This window comes from Bison bison, unplaced genomic scaffold (assembly GCF_000754665.1).
Source record: "Bison bison bison isolate TAMUID 2011002044 unplaced genomic scaffold, Bison_UMD1.0 scf7180017864050, whole genome shotgun sequence".
Taxonomy (NCBI): Eukaryota; Metazoa; Chordata; class Mammalia; order Artiodactyla; family Bovidae; genus Bison; species Bison bison.
In genome coordinates, this window is record NW_011494622.1 from 5,259,583 (window position 1) to 5,281,149 (window position 21,567).

General features: G+C 41.0%; 1 protein-coding gene and 1 long non-coding RNA gene across 4 annotated transcripts in view; one reads left to right on the forward strand and one right to left on the reverse strand.

The window, feature by feature from the left end:
- Nucleotides 1–1,967, reverse strand: part of LOC104985560 — a 6,583-nt gene extending 4,616 nt beyond the window's left edge. The window contains exons 1-2 of one of the 2 annotated variants that reach the window (XR_824919.1): nt 1,886–1,967; nt 350–470 (exon numbers count right to left, since the gene is read on the reverse strand). This is a non-coding gene — a long non-coding RNA (uncharacterized LOC104985560). Of the gene's footprint in view, nt 1–349; nt 471–1,632; nt 1,845–1,885 lie in introns of those variants that run through there. The other variant, XR_824920.1, reaches the window with a different exon arrangement.
- Nucleotides 1,968–2,355: 388 nt separating this feature from the next.
- On the forward strand, nt 2,356–18,971 carry LOC104985559 (cytochrome P450 4V2). Of its 2 annotated transcripts, XM_010835808.1 has the most exons (12): nt 2,356–2,887; nt 6,246–6,358; nt 6,743–6,828; nt 7,594–7,784; nt 8,180–8,249; nt 9,514–9,640; nt 11,467–11,658; nt 13,762–13,864; nt 14,850–14,984; nt 15,079–15,258; nt 16,474–16,680; nt 16,776–18,971. In XM_010835808.1, the coding sequence occupies exons 1-11, from the start codon at nt 2,674–2,676 to the stop codon at nt 16,644–16,646; spliced, it is 1,584 nt and encodes a 527-aa protein (XP_010834110.1). In that variant the 5' UTR covers nt 2,356–2,673; the 3' UTR covers nt 16,647–16,680; nt 16,776–18,971. The 2 variants fall into 2 exon arrangements, with proteins under 2 accessions (XP_010834110.1, XP_010834109.1); XM_010835807.1 differs by having other exon boundaries at nt 16,474–18,971.
- Nucleotides 18,972–21,567: the final 2,596 nt, after the last annotated feature.

Below are 21,567 nucleotides of genomic sequence, written 5' to 3' on the forward strand. Positions count from 1 at the left end.
AACTTCAGTGCCTCTTCCTCACTCACCATTGTCTTCAAAATAGAAATAAAAGTTTAAGCCTGGCAGTCAAGCTCTATTTCAGCTTGCTCCATGCCGCCAGTCAAATTACCTTGCTCTTGTCACTATGAGTTGATCTGTGTGCAAACAGGAGCCCCTCCACTGCCTTTTGAATCCCTCATATCCTCCCCTGAGTGGGGGCATTTCTTGGCTCACATTTGCTGCTCCTGGAATCACCCTGTTTCTCCACTTCCGAGGGCAGCGCTTGTATGTTACAGTTCTTGTTTTGTCCACAGAGATTAGCAGAGAGTCAGATATATACAAACCCTGTACTTTTATATGTATAACTGACCTTGTAGTTCAGCCTTGATCCATTTTTTGGAGAGATGTTAGTCATGTGGCATCTTAGTTCCCGACCAAGTAGAAGTGCAGAGTCTTAGTCACAGGGCCACCAGCAAGTTCTATCCTTGATCCTTTAGAGAGGAGGAAATCGAAGTCCAGGAAGATATACTAACAGATGTTGCACAGATACACTTTTTTAAAGTCTTAAAGTAAACAATATAGACATGAATCACATAAAAGTTCAAGTTTCTTCTCCATTCCCAAATGATCAAGTTGCTCAGTGTATTTCTTTCCCGATATCAGTCTAGCGGTAGAGAGAAAGAAAAACAAAGGGCTGGTGTACTGGGATGACCCAGAGGGATGGTATGGGGAGGGAGGTGGGAGGGGGGGTTCAGGATTGGGAACACGTGTACACCCGTGGCAGATTCATGTTGATGTATGGCAAAACCAATACAATATTGTAAAGTAATTAGCCTCTAATTAAAATAAATAAATTTTAAATTAAAGAAAAAAGGTCTCCCAAAGAGGGCATTTAGGTTAAATACTTGGTTCTGCGACTTGCTTATTTTTTTCACTTAATATTTCACAAACATTGTTCTATGTCAGTATATGTTGATGACTTGAAATCCAGTTAGAGAAAAGTCTTAGGTTTCCTCTGCAGGTGGCTGTGAGCAAACTATACAATAGCTGCTGGAAAAACTAATCCAATTATGCAAAGTAAAAATGCAGGATATTCTCTTTGCATCCTGCTGTTGTGTGAAAATTGTATAAATCTTAATTATGTTGAACTGGTTCATAGTGCTTTTCAGGTCTACTATATCCTTCTACTTTTCAGCCTATTCTATTAATTTTTAGAGTTTGATATTGAAATTCCAACTAAAAATCTTTTTTTTTCCAACTAAAAATCTTAATTCGTCTAATTTTTGATATTGAAACTCCAAGTAAAAATCTTAATTTATCTACTTTAAGAGTAATTTTAATATATAGTAGAACTGAATGTAACTGTTCTTTATTTCTCACGTCTCCTGTAAATGTGTTATCATACTTTCATAATTTAAAAAAGAAAAAAATGCAGGGTATTCTCAATACTTCATCTTCCTTGGCACTTTTTCTACAATTTAGGGACCTTCTGCTAGGAGAGGAACACTCCCCTCTCAGCCCCTTTTCGAGGAAGTATCAAGAGTAGAAAAGGAAAGGAAAATCAGGACTGGGCACCTGGAGAAAAGGGAGGAATTGAGAGTCAGAGAACTCAGGCCCTGGGCAGAACCGGAGGGTCCTTCTCACTGTCCTTACTTTTTCCCTGTGCGGGCTCCGCGGTGTGTCGTCTTTCCCTTTTCAGCGTGCTCCCCAACTGCTGTCTCCTTATCAAACCCTCCTCTCCCAGCATCTCTTACCTTCACCGCTTTCAGAGACCCCCACCTCCATCCTCACCCCACCCCCGCCCTTGTCTTGTTCTCTTGGGGTGCTAACTTTTCTTGGTCCCGAAAAATATTCTGAAAAATACTCTGAAAAATACTTGGATCACAGCTTGGATTACTCAACCCACCTGTGTCGCAATCAGCAGCCCAATGCAGCCTGATAACTGGTGCCCCGAAGGTCGTGCCCCTAAGGCTACTCAGCGTCAAAGTAGGTAGCTGCCCGGGTGACCCTAACGTGGAAGCCAAGAAGCAACCCATCTCCATCCGGGCTGGCAGCCGGTCCTAGCGGAGTGCAAAGGAGCGAGGTTAGATACCCAGCCGGGAGCGAAAAATGAGCTCCAGAGGTTGAGCTTCAAACCAGATGCTTTTTTTTTTTTTTTCCATTTTAAAACATCCAGCTCCCTGTACCCTGAAGTTGTCCGGGACCCAGCAGCTGCTGGGTATAACCCACGCAGCCCCCAGCCCCTGGACGCCTCTCCATCACTAAACCGCTTGCTTCCACTCCACCTTCATTATCCTCCAGTCTCCACCCACTAACGTGCCTCCGTTTACACCCGCGCAGCCTATTGAGCGCTCAAGCCGCTTTCCGAACTTTCGTTTTCCGCTAGAAGCACAACAGAGGCCGGCGCGCGTTACGAAGGCTTTGACCCGTCGTAACAAGCCCGGCCGGGCGTCGTGGGCTCGGAGACCAGAGTGGGAGCCAGGCGGGTGCTCACCCCCTCCACCGGCCAGAGGGGGGAAGTGACCTGGCCCGGCGCGCCCCTTCCTGCGGCTCGGCTCCGACCGCCCGCAGGCCACGAACTCCTCCCAGCGCCCGCGCACTTGACCTCGGGGGGCTGGACAGCGCCGGCCGCCCGCAGCATCCCGCCTGCGGTCCCACGGTGTCGGCCCCGGTGCACAGCGGCCCGCGGGCGCGATGCTGGCGCCGTGGTTGCTGAGCGTCGGGCCGAAGCTGCTGCTCTGGAGCGGGCTGTGCGCCGTCTCCCTGGCAGGCGCCACCCTCACCCTGAACCTCCTGAAGATGGTGGCGAGCTATGCGCGGAAATGGCGTCAGATGCGTCCCGTCCCGACCATTGGGGACCCCTACCCCTTGGTGGGACACGCGCTGATGATGAAGCCCGACGCAAGAGGTAAGGGCGCCGGCCGCGACCCCATCCGAGGGCCCGGGCTTCCAGCACGCGCCGCCTGGAGGCCCTCGTGCATGTAGTCTGGACACCGAAGTGCCCGGCCTGCCGACGCCGGGAGAGAGAGAATTTGTCACCCACTCATTAGAAGACGGGTTCCCAATTCTATCCAGGTTCCCTATGACACCTGGCAACATTGCGGTTGCATCTGGTCCAAATGAACTTTTTCTGCCTGTGCAGCACAGATCGCAAGCTTATTTCTAAGCTCTTGTCCTGCTTTTCTGCTGCTGCTTTTTCCACCTCGTAGCTGCTCCTGCACCTCAAAACACTGCTGCCTTTGCTTCTGTCTGGGCTTTTAAAGCCTTTAAGGGCAGAAACTTCCCTGTGCCTGCGTACTAAGTAGCTTCAGAGGTGTTCCACTCTTTGTGGCCCCATGGGCGGTAGCCTTCTGTCCATGGGATTCTCCAAGCAAGAATACTGGAGTGGGTGGCCATGCCCTTCTCCAGGGGATCTTCCCAACCCAGGAATGGAACCAAGGTCCCTTACATCTCCTGCATTAGCAGGTGGATTCTTTACCACTGGCACCACCTGGAACAAGATAAATCCCTTAGAACACAAAAGTCTCTGTCTCTCTCTCTCTCTCAAAAGGCACTTGAGGTTCTTCCCTATCCAGACATCACAAGACTTGACCACAGCTTTGATTCCTTCTTGACTTTAATATTTTAGCCCTTTTAAGGAGGTTATGTAATAACAAAACTTAAGGCCAGGCCTTCTTGAAAATTCATGCAGGAAGTTTCAAAATTCTTATTTAAGAGTGAATTTATTTTTATTGAGATCGTCTTTTTGAAGAGAGAGATTTATATTGTTTTGTTGATGGAAAAGATCGCTTTAAAAAGCTACAAAAGTCTCAGAAGTATCTGAGATTTGGAGTCCTCCATTAGGGAGGATGAATTATTAACAGATATGAGCACTTTATTTTCAGGGCTTCCCAGATGGCGCCAGTAGTAAAGAATCTGCCTGCCAATGCAGGAGACCCAAGAAACGGGTTCAAAGGGACTGGGGTTTGATCCCTGGGTTGGGAAGATCCCCTGGAGGAGGAAATGGCAACCCACTCTAGTATGCTTGCCTGAAAGAAAATCCCATGGACAGATGAGCCTAGTGGGCTACAGTCCATGGGGTCGCAAAGAGTCAAACACAACTGAGAACACACGTACTTTATTTCATAGGGGTATAAATTGAATTACCCAGAGCTGAAAAGATTTGCTCAATATGACATGCTTTAAAATAAGTCAGGGACCAGAACCCAATTCCCCCTCCAATTAATTGTAAATGCTAGTGGTTTTACAGGCTGAAGATTAACTGCAATGCTTGAAGGATTATTTTCCTTTGTTTTCCCAAGCAAAACAGTACTGTCATCTTAAACTCACAAGAATACCACGAGGCCTTGTGGGAGAGTGTTTACCAAAATACTGAACATATTTTAGGGCAGAAGAAATCCAAGTAGACTTTTCACCACCCAAACATCAAAGTGACTAACGTCACAAGTGATCCAACAACACATTTATTTATATCAAAACCACATTTGTAAAGTCATCTTGAAGGTGTTAGTTGCTCAGTCGTGTCCGACTCTTTGTGACCCCATGGACTGTAGCCCACCAGGCTCCTCTGTCGTTGGGATTCTCTAGGCAAGAATACTGGAGTGGGTAGCCCTTCCCTTCTCCAGGGTATCTTTCCCACCCAGGATTGAACCCAAGTCTCCTGCATTGCAAACAGATTCTTTACCATCTAAGCTACGAGAAAAGTCCCTAATACTTAAAAGCTGAGCTGACTTCCCTTTCTATCCTAAGGCTTTATAATATTAAACAAAAAAGTTATGTTAAAATATAAGTACATGCTTAAGAAAAAAAGAAACCACTCTAACTTAGAGTTTTAAACAACTTCCCAAAATCAAACAACTTGGTTCCAAAGCTGGAAATTGAGCCAAGGTTTGCCTGATGCCAAAATCCAGTATTTATATGGCAGATTAAAATGGTCCTTTATAAAAGGCAGTACACTGTCATTCTCTTCACTCAGAAAGTAATTCCAAAGACAACTCGCAGTTTGTTTTAAAATAGGTCTTATTCAGTGGAGATTTCAATTAGAAAAATTCTCAAAAAGAACATGAGACTCCTTAAGCATACTGTTTCTTTAGTGGGGATGGGAAGGTCTATATTTTTACATAACTTTTTTGTTTAATATTATAAACTCGTAGTATCACGGGCTTCCTTGGTGGTGGCTCAGATGGTAAAGCATCTGCCTACAATTTGGGAGACCCGGGTTCAATCCCTGGGTTGGGAAGATCTCCTGGAGAAGGAAATGGCAACCCACTCCAATATTCTTGCCTGGAAAATCCCATGGATGGAGGAACCTGGTGGGCTGTAGTCCATGGGGTCCCAAAGAGTCGGACACGACTGAGCAACTTCATTTTCACTTTGTAGTATTACAGAGTAATTTTAAGGATTAAATTTAATGCATGTGGTTTCTATTGCACTGTCCAAACTTGGTTCGAATGAGTTCTTTAAGATTGTCAATCATCCATTTATCCAGGCCCTGCTTTGTGCCCAGTGTTGAGCTCAACAAAACTGGGGATTTCAGAATATTCTGTGAATTAGTTCCTGTCCTCGGCATCTCGTCTCACATGGAGGCTGTGCCTTACATTTTGTGGCTGTCTTCCCATGAGCCTCTTGAACTCTAGTAGCCTCTTGCTTTTGCTTCTGTGTCCGCACTTGTCTTCCTCAGCAGCTACTTGCTATTGGACCTGATACCTTCAAACCACAGATTCAGACTTCCCTGTCTCCTCTGTCAGATCAGACTGAGGCAGGCGGTGCATCAGCATGAAGCAACCCAAGCGTCCATCTCTGGATGAATGGATAAAGAAAATGTGACACACACACACACACACACACACACAGCAATATTACTCAGTCATAAAAAGAAGGAAATATTGCCATTTGTAAAAACATGGATGAAACTTGAGGCCGTGAATGCTAAATGAAATGTCCGACAAAGAAGATAAGTGTGGTGTGATCTCACTTCTCTGTGGAATCTAAAATAACATAAGGAACTTATTACAAAATTCTTGTCTTTTTTTTAAAAAAGTATTGGAGTAGAGTTGATTCACAATGTTACATTAGTTTCAGGTATACAACAAAGTGAATCAGTTATACATATATATGTGTGTGTGTGTGTATATATATATTTTTTAGATTCTTTTCTCATACAGGTCATTACAGAGTTTTAAGTAGAGTTTCCTGCGCTGTACAGTAGATCCTTATTTGACAGAATTCTTGTCTTGATTGATTTTAAGGTTAAATATTTCTCCTAGATTTTTTTCAGCAGATAATTGATTTCACTGAAGAATGCCGACACCTGCCACTGCTGAAACTCTGGCTCGGGCCTGTGCCTCTCGTGGCCCTTTATAACGCAGAAACTGTGGAAGTGAGTACGTGGCAAATATGGTCCGTATTCCACTGTCTGTTTGATGGTGTGGGAATCTCATTAGATGTGGTCATTCTCCACATTCACCTGCCTCCCCCCATCTCCCTCAGTCAATTCTCTATTCAGTTCCTAGTTGGTGGCAGAAACCAGGAATCATCTTGGGTGTTTTCTTTCAATTCCACTTAGTCCTCAAGACTGAATGACAGTTATATGTTCAAAACTCTTAATTGAATTTCTTTGAGGCACAGGAATAAAAATGAATCACAGAGAAATAACAATTATGAAATCTTGTTTTAAAAAGTAGTTGTGTTCTAGCCAGATGTTCTTGTAATTGATATCGTTTTGATGTCTATATCTCTTTTTTTTTTTTTCTCTCTTTTTGAGGTAATTTTAAGCAGTTCAAAGCACATTGAAAAATCCTATATGTACAAGTTCTTAGAACCGTGGCTTGGACTAGGACTTCTTACAAGGTATGTCAGTGGAAATTTGTAAAGCTGTCTTATAGAAACAGTTTCTTCTCTGGGTAACTTGTTATTTCAGGAACTGACCCAAAGTATTCTTCCAATAACAAGACTGAGCTCTCGAGAATTATGGGAGCAGGCAGAAGGAAGAGTCTAGTTAACAATCGGCCTTTGATTGACAGGAGTCCTGGGTATATGGTAATATCCAGGCACTGTATTCAATACTGATAATCACTAGTGTTCCAAGAACAATGAATGGAGTAAAGCAAAGGATAGTTTGGAGGAGGGAAATCTTGAAAATATAATGAAAAAGCAGTCACATCCCCCCCCCAGAGAAGTATATCAAACATAGGGACCTCAATTCTTGATTCAGAAACAGGACTCCAGAAAGACAGGACCCTTGTGGGGACTTTAGATAATTCAAAGATAATAGAGATTAAAGTAAATCATGGAACAGTGGATCACCTGAGGACCATGGTATTGACAAAAGGGAGAAAAGTTCTAATCTTTAGAACCTCAGAACTTAGAAATATAGGAAAAATTTTAATTGTTTCCATTTTTAATAAATGCCCTTGTAAATATTAGTAATATAGAACAATATCCAAGATATTCACATTCTGTAGCTATACATGAGTCTTTGTCATTCTGATCAAAGCAATCGAGAATCTACAGAATAAGCTATTTCAGGAGAACTTGGTGACTTGACTATATTTATATTTTATCTGTTTCAGATGTTGCTTCTTTTTTCTTTGTAACCATGTATTGTATTTCTAGTACTGGAAACAAATGGCGATCTAGGAGAAAAATGTTAACACCCACTTTCCATTTTACAATTCTGGAGGATTTCTTAGATGTCATGAATGAACAAGCAAATATATTGGTTACTAAGCTTGAAAAGCATGTTAACCAAGAAGCTTTTAACTGCTTTTTTTACGTCACTCTTTGTACCTTAGATATAATCTGTGGTAAGTCTCACTGATTTATTTTTAAAGTTAGGCTGTAAAGAAAATGGCCCAAATAGAAAATAACAGTTCATGGTGTATGTGGAGGGGGGCCATTTAGAAGGGATTTGGGGTTCATCTGGATAGTCCTAGTCCTAAATTAGCCTCCTGAGAAGCAGTAGCCATTCACAGGACTTCAAACCCAGCAGTTACGGAGCCAACACGACCAGAAGGTCAGAGGGAAGGAAGGATAGGAGCTGGGAGGAAGAGAAGCAGAAGATTCGAGAGAAAAGGGAAAAGAAGAATTCTACAATATATCAGAACAGGACATAATGTCTTTTTTTAAAATGTCTGACACTGGAAAATGTACCCAAGATGTGTGCGTGAATTGAATGGTTACTTCTCACTCTATTTTACAGAAACAGCTATGGGAAAGAACATTGGTGCTCAAAGAAATGATGATTCCGAGTATGTTCGAGCCGTTTATAGGTAAATGAAATCCTTTCTAAAACTGTTATTGATTAGGGCTTTAAAAATTATTGCTAATCACTTCTGTCTATATTGTATCTTTTCTTCATTTCAAAATGAAACATTATACTAAAAATCAACCTAATCATTAAAGCATGTATTTCAATAGTAGAGGAAGAGTTGTGTAAATTATAGCACATTCAGATTACACAGTAATTTTAAATGACTATTTTATATACTGAGAGATTATATTATGATGCTAAGTTGAAGAGAAAGACATTTTCATGGAAAAATGAGAAGATACTACATCAAAATGTTAGCTGTGTTTATTGTTGTACGTGTGCTTCTTTTTCTTATTGTGCTTTATTTTTGTTGTGGTTCATTCTCCTTTCCTATATTTTCTACCCTTGAGTATTATTTCTTAATAGAAATAATCAACTTTACTTTTAAAATTTCTCATGATTATTAAGAGGCAGCACCAGAATCTGATTCAACATATCCTATGTTTAATCCATGGCTCCTTTCACTTAATCTTATTAATTATTGAGCATCTAACCTGCCATTCACTGCACAAGGTACTGACTAGTTTTATACAGGCTCATGAAACAGTAACAGGGGAGACAGGCATTGAAGCAGGTGACTATAAACTTATAAATTATGATAATGACTTGGAAAGAAAAGATCAAGTTGATGCGAGAGGGGACACAGGGATAAATTTTACAGATTGAGTGGCCGTGAAAGGTCCTTTCGTGGAATTGGCATCTAAGCTGGTCACAAAGGAGGAGGCTGTGTAGGTCTTTCTGCTTTTCACTGGAAATGCTGAGGGTGGGGCTCGTGACAGCTCTGTGACAGATGGGGATTGATGAGCACTTTTCCGTGGAAGAGGGAAGTCATTTGTTTTGTTAGCACTGCAGAGGAGTGAGCAAGTGAATGAGTGGTCATTAAAAAGAGGCAGATTTCATATGATCTTGTGGTGCAAGAGCCATGCTTGGCCTGGGGAGAGCAAGAACTCTCCCTGGAGAAGAAGAAGCAGAGATCAGATGGCTATCTGGTCAGAATGTTTTATAATGGATTCTTCGTTCCTCTCAAGAACGCATTCAATGTTTAAGCTTCCCTGGATAGTCCATGCCTTCATGTTGATGGTAAAGCTTGGAGTTCTCAATAGCCTCTAAGATGAATACTCGCCATTCCCCAAATCACCCATGCTGAGATGGGGCATCACATCAGGGCTCAAGAAATACACATTCCTAGTACGTCAGCTGATGTGTTTTTATCCTGTTTATAGGATGAGTGATTCGATACATCAAAGAATGAAGACGCCCTGGCTCTGGCTTGACCTTATATTCTATATGTTTAAAAATGGACGAGAACACAGAAAGAGCCTAAAGATTGTACATGATTTTACCAACAATGTAAGCCCTCGATTTTTTTTTTTTTACTTGTGATAAAACATACTCATGTAGGAAACGAGTTGCCAGTCCAGGTTCGATGCACGATGCTGGATGCTTGGGGCTGGTGCACTGAGACGGCCCAGAGGGATGGTATGGGGAGGGAGGAGGGAGGAGGGTTCGGGATGGGGAACACATGTATACCTGTGGCGGATTCATTTTGATATTTGGCAAAACTAATACAATTATGTAAAGTTTAAAAATAAAATAAAATTAGAAAAAAAAAAATACTCAACATAAAACGTACCATTAAGGGCATTCACGATGTTGTGAACCATCGCCACTCTCCACTTCCAGATCTTTACAAGTCCAAGATTTTTATGTTGTATTACCATAGTCTGGAACCTGTGTCTCATAAAAGGTGAATACTAATGGAAAAAAGTAGACAGCACGATTGCATCTTAACTGTGTATTAGCATTATGTGTGTGGTTACTGGCAGGAGACATTGGATGAATGAAGTTTTACATCAAGGTGCCTACAGTGGAAGACAGAGTAATCTCCATTACTGGGTGGTGGGAGAATGACCAACAGTTTGTATCTTTTAACTATAGTTAATTATTTCCTCAAATTACATGCATTACTATCAATGCCAATAATTAATGAACTGCAAATTGGATGAACGATACTATTTACTTAATAAACATTGAAAATTGCATACTGAGTGCCAGGCACTAGGGGTTTCCCCAAGGATGAAGAGCTATATGGTGTTTTGTCACCAAAGAACTTAGGATCCATTCATTCAGACCACTTAGCAGCAGGTTTGGTCAATTGCTTGATAGGAGGAGAAAGTTGAAATACATGACCAAATTAAATTTATGGGCTTTAGTTCTTTTATTCACTCAGAAAAGATCTAATGAATGTCCTTAAATGCCAGGCAGTGCTCTGAAAGTTAAAGTGAAAGTCACTCAGTTATGTCCAACTCTTTGCAACCCCATGGACTACACAGTCCATGGCATTCTCCAGGCCAGAATACTGGAATGGGTAGCCTTTCCCTTCTCCAGGGGATCTTCCCAACCCAGGGATCAAACCCAGGTCTCCCACATTTCAGGTGGATTCTTTACCAAATGAGCTATCAGAGAAGGGTTGCAATTAACATCAGTGAACAAAGATTTGCTGCCATGGGGATGCTATATTTGAGTATGCATTATATTATACAGCAAGTATAATGTCAGGGAGGTGAGTGAGATGGAGAAAAATAGAGTTGGGAAGATAGTGCTGGAGACCAGGGTAGCAGTGATCTGGGAAGGTCTTTCTGATGGTGTGCAGAGGGGACAGACCTTAAAGAAGGAGGGAGCCAGCCGCACCGGTGTCTGAAGAGAGAGACTTCCAGGCAACAGGAACAGCAAGCACATCAGGTGATGTCACCTATGAACTAGCTGTTTCTTTTCTCCAATCCAACCAGTAATGAGAGCGATCCATAATTAGCCTCTTATATAATGACTGCATTCTCTTCACCACCCAAGCTTTTTCTCATTAGCTCATTCAAATCTCTAGGGCACCATTTAGGGGATTACCAGGTCTATTCCGTGTTAGAAGGATGGCACTTGAATATGCTGAATTTGTCTGATGTTAAATTTGTTTTTAAAAGTCTTATCAAATAATGTCCTAAAATGTTAACAGGAAGCTTTATCTATATTTTCCACAACAGTCTAAGTTATTCTTGAGTCAGAATAGGAAAGGTTTAGGAAAAAAAAAAAATCCATGAAAGAAACTAGTATATTTTCATGGGAAAATGTATTATGGGGCTATATCAAACTCCACACAAGAGCATATTATTTAAATCATACAGGTCATCACTGAACGGGCCAATGAAATGAAGAGACATGAAGAAGGTACGAGTAACGACAAGGAGAAGGACTTTCCTCCACGCAAAACTAAATGCAGGGCTTTTCTTGACTTGCTTTTAAATGTGACTGATGACCAAGGGAACAAGCTGAGTCATGAAGATATAAGAGAAGAAGTCGACACCTTTATGTTTGAGGTATTTTATCTTGTCACATCATTTTTGGGTATCATTTTAAAAATTCCAAAAAAAAATTTTGAATCTTTAGCATTATTTTTAAAAGTTTATTCGTTTTAAAATAGCCTCATATAACTGAGGATGAGTCACTAAATTACAACTAGAAATTACAAAAGAACCTGATTAAGTTATCAGATCAACTTTCTTCTTCAGAAAAAAGCCTTTGACTTGTGGTGAGTAAAGCAGTTTTCTCAGGATAACCTAAAACCCATCAGACTTTTCCAAGTAGAAAAGCAGCCAGAAATTTCTCAGTTCCCTGTATTGCTTCATGCTTAAAAAAAACAAAAACTCTGAAACCCCCAAGTCTGTCTTTTCACTACCTCCTTTTTGAAGTTCTAGCAAATGAACTCCTGCTATGAGCTGCCCAAACTAAAGAAGATTAGCAAGAGCCCTCTGATAGCGAATTTAACTAGTTTGTGGATTCTAAAGGGATTTCTGGGCTTCACATCATTAAAAGAAAGTTGCGGTTTTTACAAAAGGTAATTCTAGTGTTATTAAATATTACAAAGAATGAACCATTCAGTGGATGGATAGCCAAATAAAGATGAAGAAATGTTTTAAAAAGCACCACGTGGTAATATCCTGGAACTGGAGGAAGCGCATGGGTGGTTTAGCATGGCTCAGTGCAGGCCGCCCCTGGGTGGAACGAGCCGCCCTGCCTGCAGGCGTCTGGGGAGGGCGCCGGAACACACGTGCTCCTGAGGGCGCAGTGTAGGAAAGCAGGCTGAGTGTTCCTAGACCTGAGTTCTCCTTCTGGCTCTCTCCTGATTAGCCTTATGAGATGCTGCCTGTCACCCCAGATCCTTGTCACAGCTTCCTTATGCTCAGCAGGCATCTCTTGTTTGGATCAGGCTTCCACTTACAAATTCAAGAGCAGTTATTAAGAATTATTTAGCAAGAGCACTTCCTTCTGTGGCTTTGGTAAACAGCTGAGTGAAAGGGGCCAGATCTTGTCTGGAGTTCAGGGTGGCGTCTGTGAAGGCACTGCAGGCTGCAGAAGAGGCCAGGACACCAATATCAGAGACTCCAAAAATACACGTTTTATAAAATTGCAGAATAAGCCTCAAACAATTCAACTTAGAGGCTTCCCTGGTGGCTCCATGGTAGAGAATCTTCCTGCCAATGCAGGAGACACAGGTTCGATCCCTGGGTTGGAAAGACGCTCTAGGAAGGAAGTGGCAACACACTCAGTGTTCTTGCCTGGGAAATCCATCGACAGAGGAACTTGATGGGCTACAGTCCATGGGGTCACAAAGAGTCAGACACAACTGAGCGACTAAACAACAGCAACAACAAATTCAACTGAGAAGCTGTTTTAGGAAGAAGGTGCTTTGGAGATTTCTGCCCAGAGAAAGAAAAATGACAATTATCACTTGTGTTGCATAGCAAAAATGGAATAGTAAGAACTTCCACAGAGGAATAATTTTGTCTTTAGTGCCCCCTGAAAGTCTTATTCATAGAGCTATACTATTACTATTGATTTTCCAAATAATTTTTTTTTCTGAAGAACTCAGGTAAACAATTTTAGGATCTGTTTTTAATTTCTAAAATGTAAATAGTGGTATCAAGTGTTTCACAGAGTTTTTCTGAAGAATAAGTTAGTTTCTGCAAAGTACTTAGTATTTTGCCTAAAGCTCAGCCAGTATTACAGGAGGGGACGTATCAACTTCTGGACGTGGAGGATGTTACTCAGAACCACATATAGACTCCTGGCCTCCAAGGTCCACAGGTAAAGCACCTTACAAAGGCTAGGAGGTGGAGCAGTACAGGTCTGGCAGATTGGCTCATGAAAGTCAGATATTTCCCCCTTAAAAACAGTCTAGAGCACCTTGTCCCCTTCTCACCACATATGCAACCTCGTGTGGCGTTGAAACGCCTCTCTAAGCATGAATCCCCCCTTTGAAGGGATGGTTTTGTTTCTTATCGAGGGGAAATGCTGCACCCTCAATTTATTATGTCTGGAGTCACGGTGCAGCTGTCAGATCCAGACAGTTCAAAATGGAGTTCTCTCTTCTAATCTTCACCATACGACTCTGCTAAGCTATTTTTTCCTTGCATTTGTAGGGCCACGATACAACTGCAGCTGCAATAAACTGGTCCTTGTATCTATTGGGTTGGTATCCAGAAGTCCAGCAGAAAGTGGACAGTGAGCTGGAAGAAGTGTTTGGTATGTTCAGCCCCTTCGCTGGTTACCCCGTGGGCACCATGGCCACCGAAGCAAGAGTTGTTCTCGCTCAGGAAGGGTATGCAGTAGGATCTGTTCTAAAGGTACCACACTGAGCAGGAAGGCTCCCATGTGGGGTCCCTTCCAATGCCAGTTTTCTTAGCAAGGCCTGGTTAAGAATATAGGCATTTGCTAAGTGTTTGGCATGTGATGCACAGATAAATGTTACAATCCTCAGGCATCTCACTGCTTAATAGATGAAGCAGGTGTACATGCAACAGCACTGAGTCATGGGCTCAAGGCAACCTGTTTCATCCCGCCTCGCATCTGGCCATGAATGAGAGAAAAGACACATTAAGCTGCTAGGATGTACATTTCTATTACACAGCCAGCAATCTACAGGCTGACCCAGCAGTGATGTCCTCAGATTCCCAGCACCACAAAAGCAAACCCTGTCTCATTACTTGGCCACTCTCCTCTCTTCCCTCAGCCCCTGGAATTCTCTAATTTACAGTCTGTTTCTAATGGGACTTACTACCTGTTCTGGGTACTTCCTGGGCTTCTCAGGTGGCTCAGTGGTAAAGAATCCACCTGCCAATGCAGGAGATGTGGGTTGGATCCCTGGGTCAGGAAGATCCCCGAAGAAGGAAATAGCCACCCCTTCCAGTATTCTTGCCTGGGAAATCCCACAGACAGAGGAGCCTGGTGGGCTACAGTGCATCGGGTCGCAAAAGAGTCATACATGACTTAGCAACTCAACAACAGAATACTTCCTATAAATAGAATCCTACAAATATGTGATTGTTGGTGTCTGGTTTCTTTCACTGAATAGATCTCATTTTATTTTGATTATGGGTGATATTAGAGATTCTACTTTAGCTGTAGATATTTAACATTCAGTGTTTTGATGTGTACTCTTCATCAATGTCCCATCTCCCAGGCTCAAATAATTCTTTGATTGTTATTCTGTGTATTCTGTTAAAACCAGGGAAGTCTGACCGTCCTGTTACCCTAGAAGACCTGAAGAAACTTAAATATCTGGACTGTGTTATTAAGGAGAGCCTTCGCCTTTTCCCGTCTGTTCCTTTCTTTGCCCGTAATCTTACCGAAGACTGTGAAGTTGGTAAAGATTGTATAATTTGAATAGCAGGGAGAGTGGGTTATTTTTATGGTCTGTCTTGCTCCATCCTCATGGCCTATTGACTACTTCTTGACAGCGGGTCACAAAATCGTGCAAGGCTGTCAAGTAATCATCGTGCCCTACGCACTGCATAGAGATCCAAAGTACTTCCCGGATCCTGAGGAATTCAAGCCAGAACGGTTCTTTCCCGAGAATTTGAAAGGACGTCATACATACGCATATGTGCCCTTCTCTGCGGGCCCCCGAAACTGTATAGGTCTGTATCCACCAGAACTGGTTTCACCTTTCAGGTTGGCAGAGCGGTAGTGGTTTTCTTACAAAAATTTCTTGAGATATAGCATCCCATAGGCAACTGTCTTTTAACAAAACTGACTTCCTTTTCCTTCCCCTTTGCTACACATTATTGTTTTAAAATGTGACTGTCACAAAGTTTATTAGTTTTCTGGTGCAGCTGTAACAAAGTAACCTACACTGGGTGCTTAAACCACAGGAATTTATTTTCTCCCAATTCTGGAGGCTAGAAGTCCAAGATCAAGGTGACAACAGAATTGATAATAAGCCTCTCCTTAGCTTACTGGATCCATGCTGCTCTTCTCCCTGCAACCCTACATGGCCTCTGTGCGTGTGTTCTAATCTTTCCTTTCCATAAGGATACCAGTCAGATTGGATTAGGATTCACCCATCTGACCGTTTTAATTTAATTACTTCTTTAAATGTCCTATCTCCAAACACAGTCATATTCTGAGATACTGAGTTTTAAGATTTATTAATCTTTAAAAAAAAAAGCTATGAATTTGGGGGATCAGGGCACAATTTAGCCCATAACATAAAGCATAATTCTTTCCTTGGTAGAAGTTGACAATATTGTAGCTTTTAGATGAAAAAAGAATATACTTCATATGGTAGAAAACTTACGTATAATGATTCGTTATATTTAATTTCTGTTTGTTGCTTTTAAGAACTTCATTTTGGAAAACGAAAACACAAAACACCCTAAGGCCAGCTGAAGTGCTTAAACAAAGTGAACGCACATCACCAAGCATTATAAACATGTTCAGCTTCAGAATCTCTAGCATTTTATCATTTATGCAAATACAGGCATTCATATAATAAGACCAGATTTAAATGGGTGAGTCTGAAGCTTATTTGGTGACTCTGTAGTAAATTAAATTAAAGGCTCAATAAGAAAGTAATCTAGAGTAATGATTCTCAGGCTTGAATGAGCCCAGGATTTGTTTAGGCTTTTGCTAAAATATAAATTCCTGTTCCATCCCAGCCGTTCAGATGTACTGGTGGGAGAAGGAAAGGGCACTCAAGAATCTTCATTTTTAACAAGCATCCCAAGTGATTCTGATTCTCCCAGGGCCCATTGCAAAAACATAAAATTGTTTACTTCCTCTGATTGGACTTCTGATTTCTCACATTTAAGTTATATCTATTTAATGATGTTGGTATTTACTTTAATTTGAAGGTCAAAAGTTTGCCATAATGGAAGAAAAGACCATTCTTTCCTGCATCCTGAGGCACTTTTGGGTAGAATCCAACCAAAAAAGAGAAGAACTTGGTCTAGCAGGAGAGCTCATTCTTCGTCCAAGTAACGGCATCTGGATCAAGTTGAAGAGGAGAAACACAGATGAATCCTAACTGTATTACTGGGTTATGCTCTTATCATAAAAAGGTCTTTCTTTAAAGGGAACTTTTCATTTACAGTTTGTAGATCATGGATTCAGTATTCTTAATCCCTCAATTTAATTTTTTTCTTGTCCCACTTAGCTTGGATCAAGTCTACCAAAGCAAGAGTTTCCATATCTTCATCACCATCATAGCTTTGACTCCTGGTCTTGATCCCAAGATAAATTAACTGATGACCATACGCAAATGAATATACAAAAACTTCTCCACAGAAGGATTCACAGGCCAATTCCATTCCAATCAACAGACCCAAAAGATACAATTTAAATGAAGTTCTAGAATATTTTTAAGATGTTCTTATTGACTCAGGAATAAATATTTGCATGTACACATATACATTTGTTCAAAAAGGCTGTGTAATTAAGTACTATGACTTAAGGAGCTTAAATTTCAAGAATTGTATCAGTGGTATCAGTTTTGAGGAGAATAATCCTTATGATAGTTTTCAAAGATTTAATCATGTACAGTGGATCATTTATAAGTTCACTCACAGGTTCTGTTCCTCTTTCCCTTTGGAGTGTGTACTTATAGCTTTCCTTTCATTTTTCATAGCATCATAATTACCTTTCTATATTGTATATTATTGGAAGAGATTCCTCCTGGTAATCTCCTGTCCCTCCCCATGCCTCAGGGAATTGATTGGGAGCTCTAAGGCTTTGGAAGGTCTAAGGACCTTAGAGATTTTCTAGTTATGCAGTGACCTCTCCCTGTCTACAGGTTCTGAATCCATGGATTCAACCAAGGACTGATAGAAATTATTTGAAAAAACAATTCCAGAAAGTTCCAGAAAGCCAAACTATTTACAAAGCATTTACGTTGTATTCACAACTATTTATATAGCAGTTACATTGTATTCTGGTGGCTCAGAGGTTAAAGCGTCTTCCTGCAATGCAGGAGACCTGGGTTCGATCCCTGGCTCGGGAAGATCCCCTGGAGAAGGAAATGGCAAGCCACTCCAGTATTCTTGCCTGGAGAATCCCATGGACAGAGGAGCCCGGTGGGCTACAGTCCATGGGGTCACAAAGAGTCGGACACGACTGAGCGACTTCACTCACTTCACTACATTGTATTAGGTATTGTAAGTATTCTAGAGATGATTTAAAGTACAGAGTTGGATGTGCAGATCCATGTGCAAATGCTACACTATTTTGTGTAAGGGACTTGAGCATCCATAGATTAGTGTCTGCGGGGGTCCTGGGACCAATCCCTCGTGGATACCAAGGGGTACTCCCTCTTAATAGAACAGGCTGAGTTCAGGGGAAAGTAAGTCCCAAAGCCACGCTGCTAGTGGGTGATGATAAAGCTGGCAATGGAGATCTTTAAATCTCTCCACTCCCAATATGGTGACACTTCCATAATAGGATCTTGCTTCATGGCACCCATGTCTAGATATGTTATTAGAATGTAGATGTTCTGCCTCTGATTTTGGCATATTTCCTCTTCCATTATTAAAGAAAAAGAGAAGCCATTCATCTATATTAAGTATATCAATCACATCTCACTTAGTATAGGGTTAGACTTGTAGTAAATTGAATCCTCCAGGACATACCTGTCAAGCTGATAACAGACACCTGTTCCCCAAATTTTAATGCCATAGACAACATCTCTAGTCCCTCACTCAGTGACTTTCAGAAACTTCTTTTAAGAAATAATTTTAATAAAAATTGTTTCTTCAATTTTCCAAGACAATAATGGATAGAAACAACAAGAAGATGCATGATGTATTCTTCAATGGATATCAAAGAAAGAGGTTACAAAACCAAAGCCACTTGGGAAGCATCACAGGCTGTGGTACTAAGGACAGGGTCAGCAGATCTACCCACTTTCATATCCCCAGTGTGGACCACCCAGCCCCTAAGCTGAGCAGAAAAAGTCAAGAACATATACGATATAAAGAAAAGATTTCCATCTTATGGTTAACCTTCTTACTTAAAAACTGGGTATGTAGAAATCTTGCGCCCCAATGACCCTGGATAATAGGAATTTTATTTGTGGAAATTGGCCTTATCTCTGAATTTCATGCACTTACGTGTAAACCTTTGTGTGTGTTTAAGTGACCCCACAATATGATGTAAAGTTAAATGTAAAATATTACTACATGTTGTCTTTAGGTCTAAAATCTTCATTTAGCCTCAGAATAATTTGTTGATTTTATTTTTTTTTAACCTGGAAATTCTCTGAAACTGTGTCAGAGTTGTAACTGAGAAATATGTCATCTTTTGTAATATGGAAATGTAGATGCTGATTTTTTTAAATAAAAGGATAATCAAATATCTATATCCCTATTACCTGTCTTCTACTCAAAAGGGGTAACTCAAGAAAAATACATTACATTTTAAACATGGGTGCTATATTTTATCCTAAGAGTTGACATTAGTTGGAAATATGGATAACTTTAAAGGATAATTTAGTGGATGACTGATTCATAATGTAATAAAAGTATTAGTACTTTTAAGTTGATATCATTAGTGTCATTCACACTTTCTAACAAAATGACCCTTCCGCTGCTATCATAGACTGATTTCAAGTTTCCCATACTTTGAAGCATAAACTAGAGGAGAAGCAGAAATCCCAGAACGTTTTGTTCATCTGATAGCAAAAAGTAAAATCCCTCTAAAGGGCTCCCTGGGAGTAAGCAAAAACCATAGCATCACTGGGTCCCAGGGGTTTACAGCCTAGAAACCTCTCCAGGACGGGGCCTATTGAACTGACACTCTACTGTCCGTCACAGACAACCGAGGAATGTCAATTTCTGAACCACCTGACCTGTCTCACAAAGAGATGCTGGTCATAAAAAGGTCAGTTTTTACCCTGGATGTATTTGGATCAATCAAATGTATTTATTTCCAGCATCTAATGAGATGCTGATAGATACATTTAACTTTGTTTACTCTGCGCAGAGACTCCCTCTTTGCAGGAACAGCACCTTCTTTATTTGTAGAATTATCCTGTGATACCCCACTTTCTCTTCTCCTTTTGCTTCTTCAAACCACACCCACTGTAAACATGTGGTTCCAGAGCCAGCCATGGAGAGCCCCCCTCCCGCCCAAAGGCTCTCACACTTTGAATCTCTAGGACTTTTATGCTGACAGCAGAAGCAAGCTCTCTTTTTAAAGGGCTCAGTGGTAAGATTAGGCACAGCCAGATAATCCCCATTTGATTAGTTACTAAAACAGTTTAGTAACCTTAATTATTGATACATCTGCAAAATTGCTTTTGTCCTGTAACATAAAGTAATCGTGGACAAATGTGGTACCCCATTTTCTTCAATGTCTGGGATGATAGAAGGAAGCCTTGGGGAACATTTTAGAATTCTACCTATCATTGCCTCTTTCATCTTCTTTCTGATTTGCTCCTTCTGAATCCACAAGCAAATCTTAAGTTTTATTATATTATGAGAACATATGTTCCACTATGAGAAAAATTCAGAAGAAACAAAGGAGAATATTTACATAGATTTAAACCGGTACTCGCACCATTTAGGGAAACAACCTCTGAGGGTTTCTGCTGTGATCTGGAGACAGGGCAGTTTTTTTCCCATCACCTTTTTTTTCCTGATGAGGCCAGTAGCAAAGGAAATCACCAATTTAGATTCTTTAATATTGCACAAGTCAGAGGATTCCCTTTTGTTGTTTGCTGGTATGTCAGTTGATACCCTGAATTTAAATGGATATTTAAATATGCAGTCTGAATATTTGAAATATGCTACTTCATTACAGCCAGAAAAAAACGTTTTACTGGCAACATTTTCCTACATTCTTAATAAACATAGTTCTGCACTGCAGTAACATGCATTAAATATTTATTTAAGAACTCCCTAAAAATCTAATTTATTTGCCAGAAAGATGTACTGCATCTTTGAAGAACAGTTAGAAAACAAAGGAGATTTAGTGGGCAAGGGATTGTAGTCTTTACATATTTTTAAAAGTAGAGGAGAGAGAGTAAATCATTTCGTATAGATTTAATAGGTCAATCTAGAATGATGGATAGAAGTCGCAAGGAGATATATTTCAGTATATAGGGAGATTTTTTTCTTTAAAATAAAATTCCCTGAACAAGAATAGGCTCCTAGGAAAACCAGCATGTTTCTTTCCAGTCTGCTGCTGCTGCTGCTGCTAAGTCGCTTCAGTCGTGTCCGACTCTGTGCGACCCCATAGACGGCAGCCCACCAGGCTCCCCCATCCCTGGGATTCTCCAGGCAAGAACACTGGAGTGGGTTGCCATTTGGTCTAGGTGTCCTGAAAGAGAAGTCTACATTCTAGGCTAGGAGTGCTAACTCTATCTGAAAAGGGGCAGATGGTAAATCTTTTCAGCTTTGCAGGCCATACTGTCTCTATCACAACTACTTAACTGTATAGGGTAAAAGCAACTATGGATAATACAGGAGTGAATGAGCATGAGTGTTCCAATAAAACTTCATTTATAAAAACAGGCACTGGACCAGATTTGGTCTGTGAACAAATTGTCAAACCCTGCTACGTTCTAATTCCTGAACTGGATGGGAGGAAGTCCTAAATATTGGTCAATTCCATTCCATCCTACAAACCTCACTGTTACAGGATTCCTTCACAAAGGAAGGCATGGATACCATTTGCTAAAAGGCTCATCATGACTTCCAGGAGGATGGATCCCTTTCCACCCCCTTATTCATATGTATCCAGGTCATTATACTGGAAATGTCTAGTTAGATACATTATGAGCCCCAAATAACTAGGAATTTGGGGGACATTTTTAAAAATGGAAACGTGTACATGAATTATGTGGTCCTATTATGAAATAGTTAACATATTAAATAGTTGAACACAGAAATGGGATGTTCATAGAATATGTTGACAGGACAAAAAGTTGAAACTCTTGGCAGAACACCAAAGTC

Coding starts and splice junctions, on each gene's coding strand:
- LOC104985559 (XM_010835807.1), top strand. CDS start 2,674: ATGCTGGCGCCGTGGTTGCTGAGCGTCGGGCCGAAGCTGCTGCTCTGG. Junction 2,888..6,245: donor GATGAAGCCCGACGCAAGAG/GTAAGGGCGCCG, acceptor TATTTCTCCTAG/ATTTTTTTCAGCAGATAATT. Junction 11,659..13,761: donor TCGACACCTTTATGTTTGAG/GTATTTTATCTT, acceptor TTGCATTTGTAG/GGCCACGATACAACTGCAGC.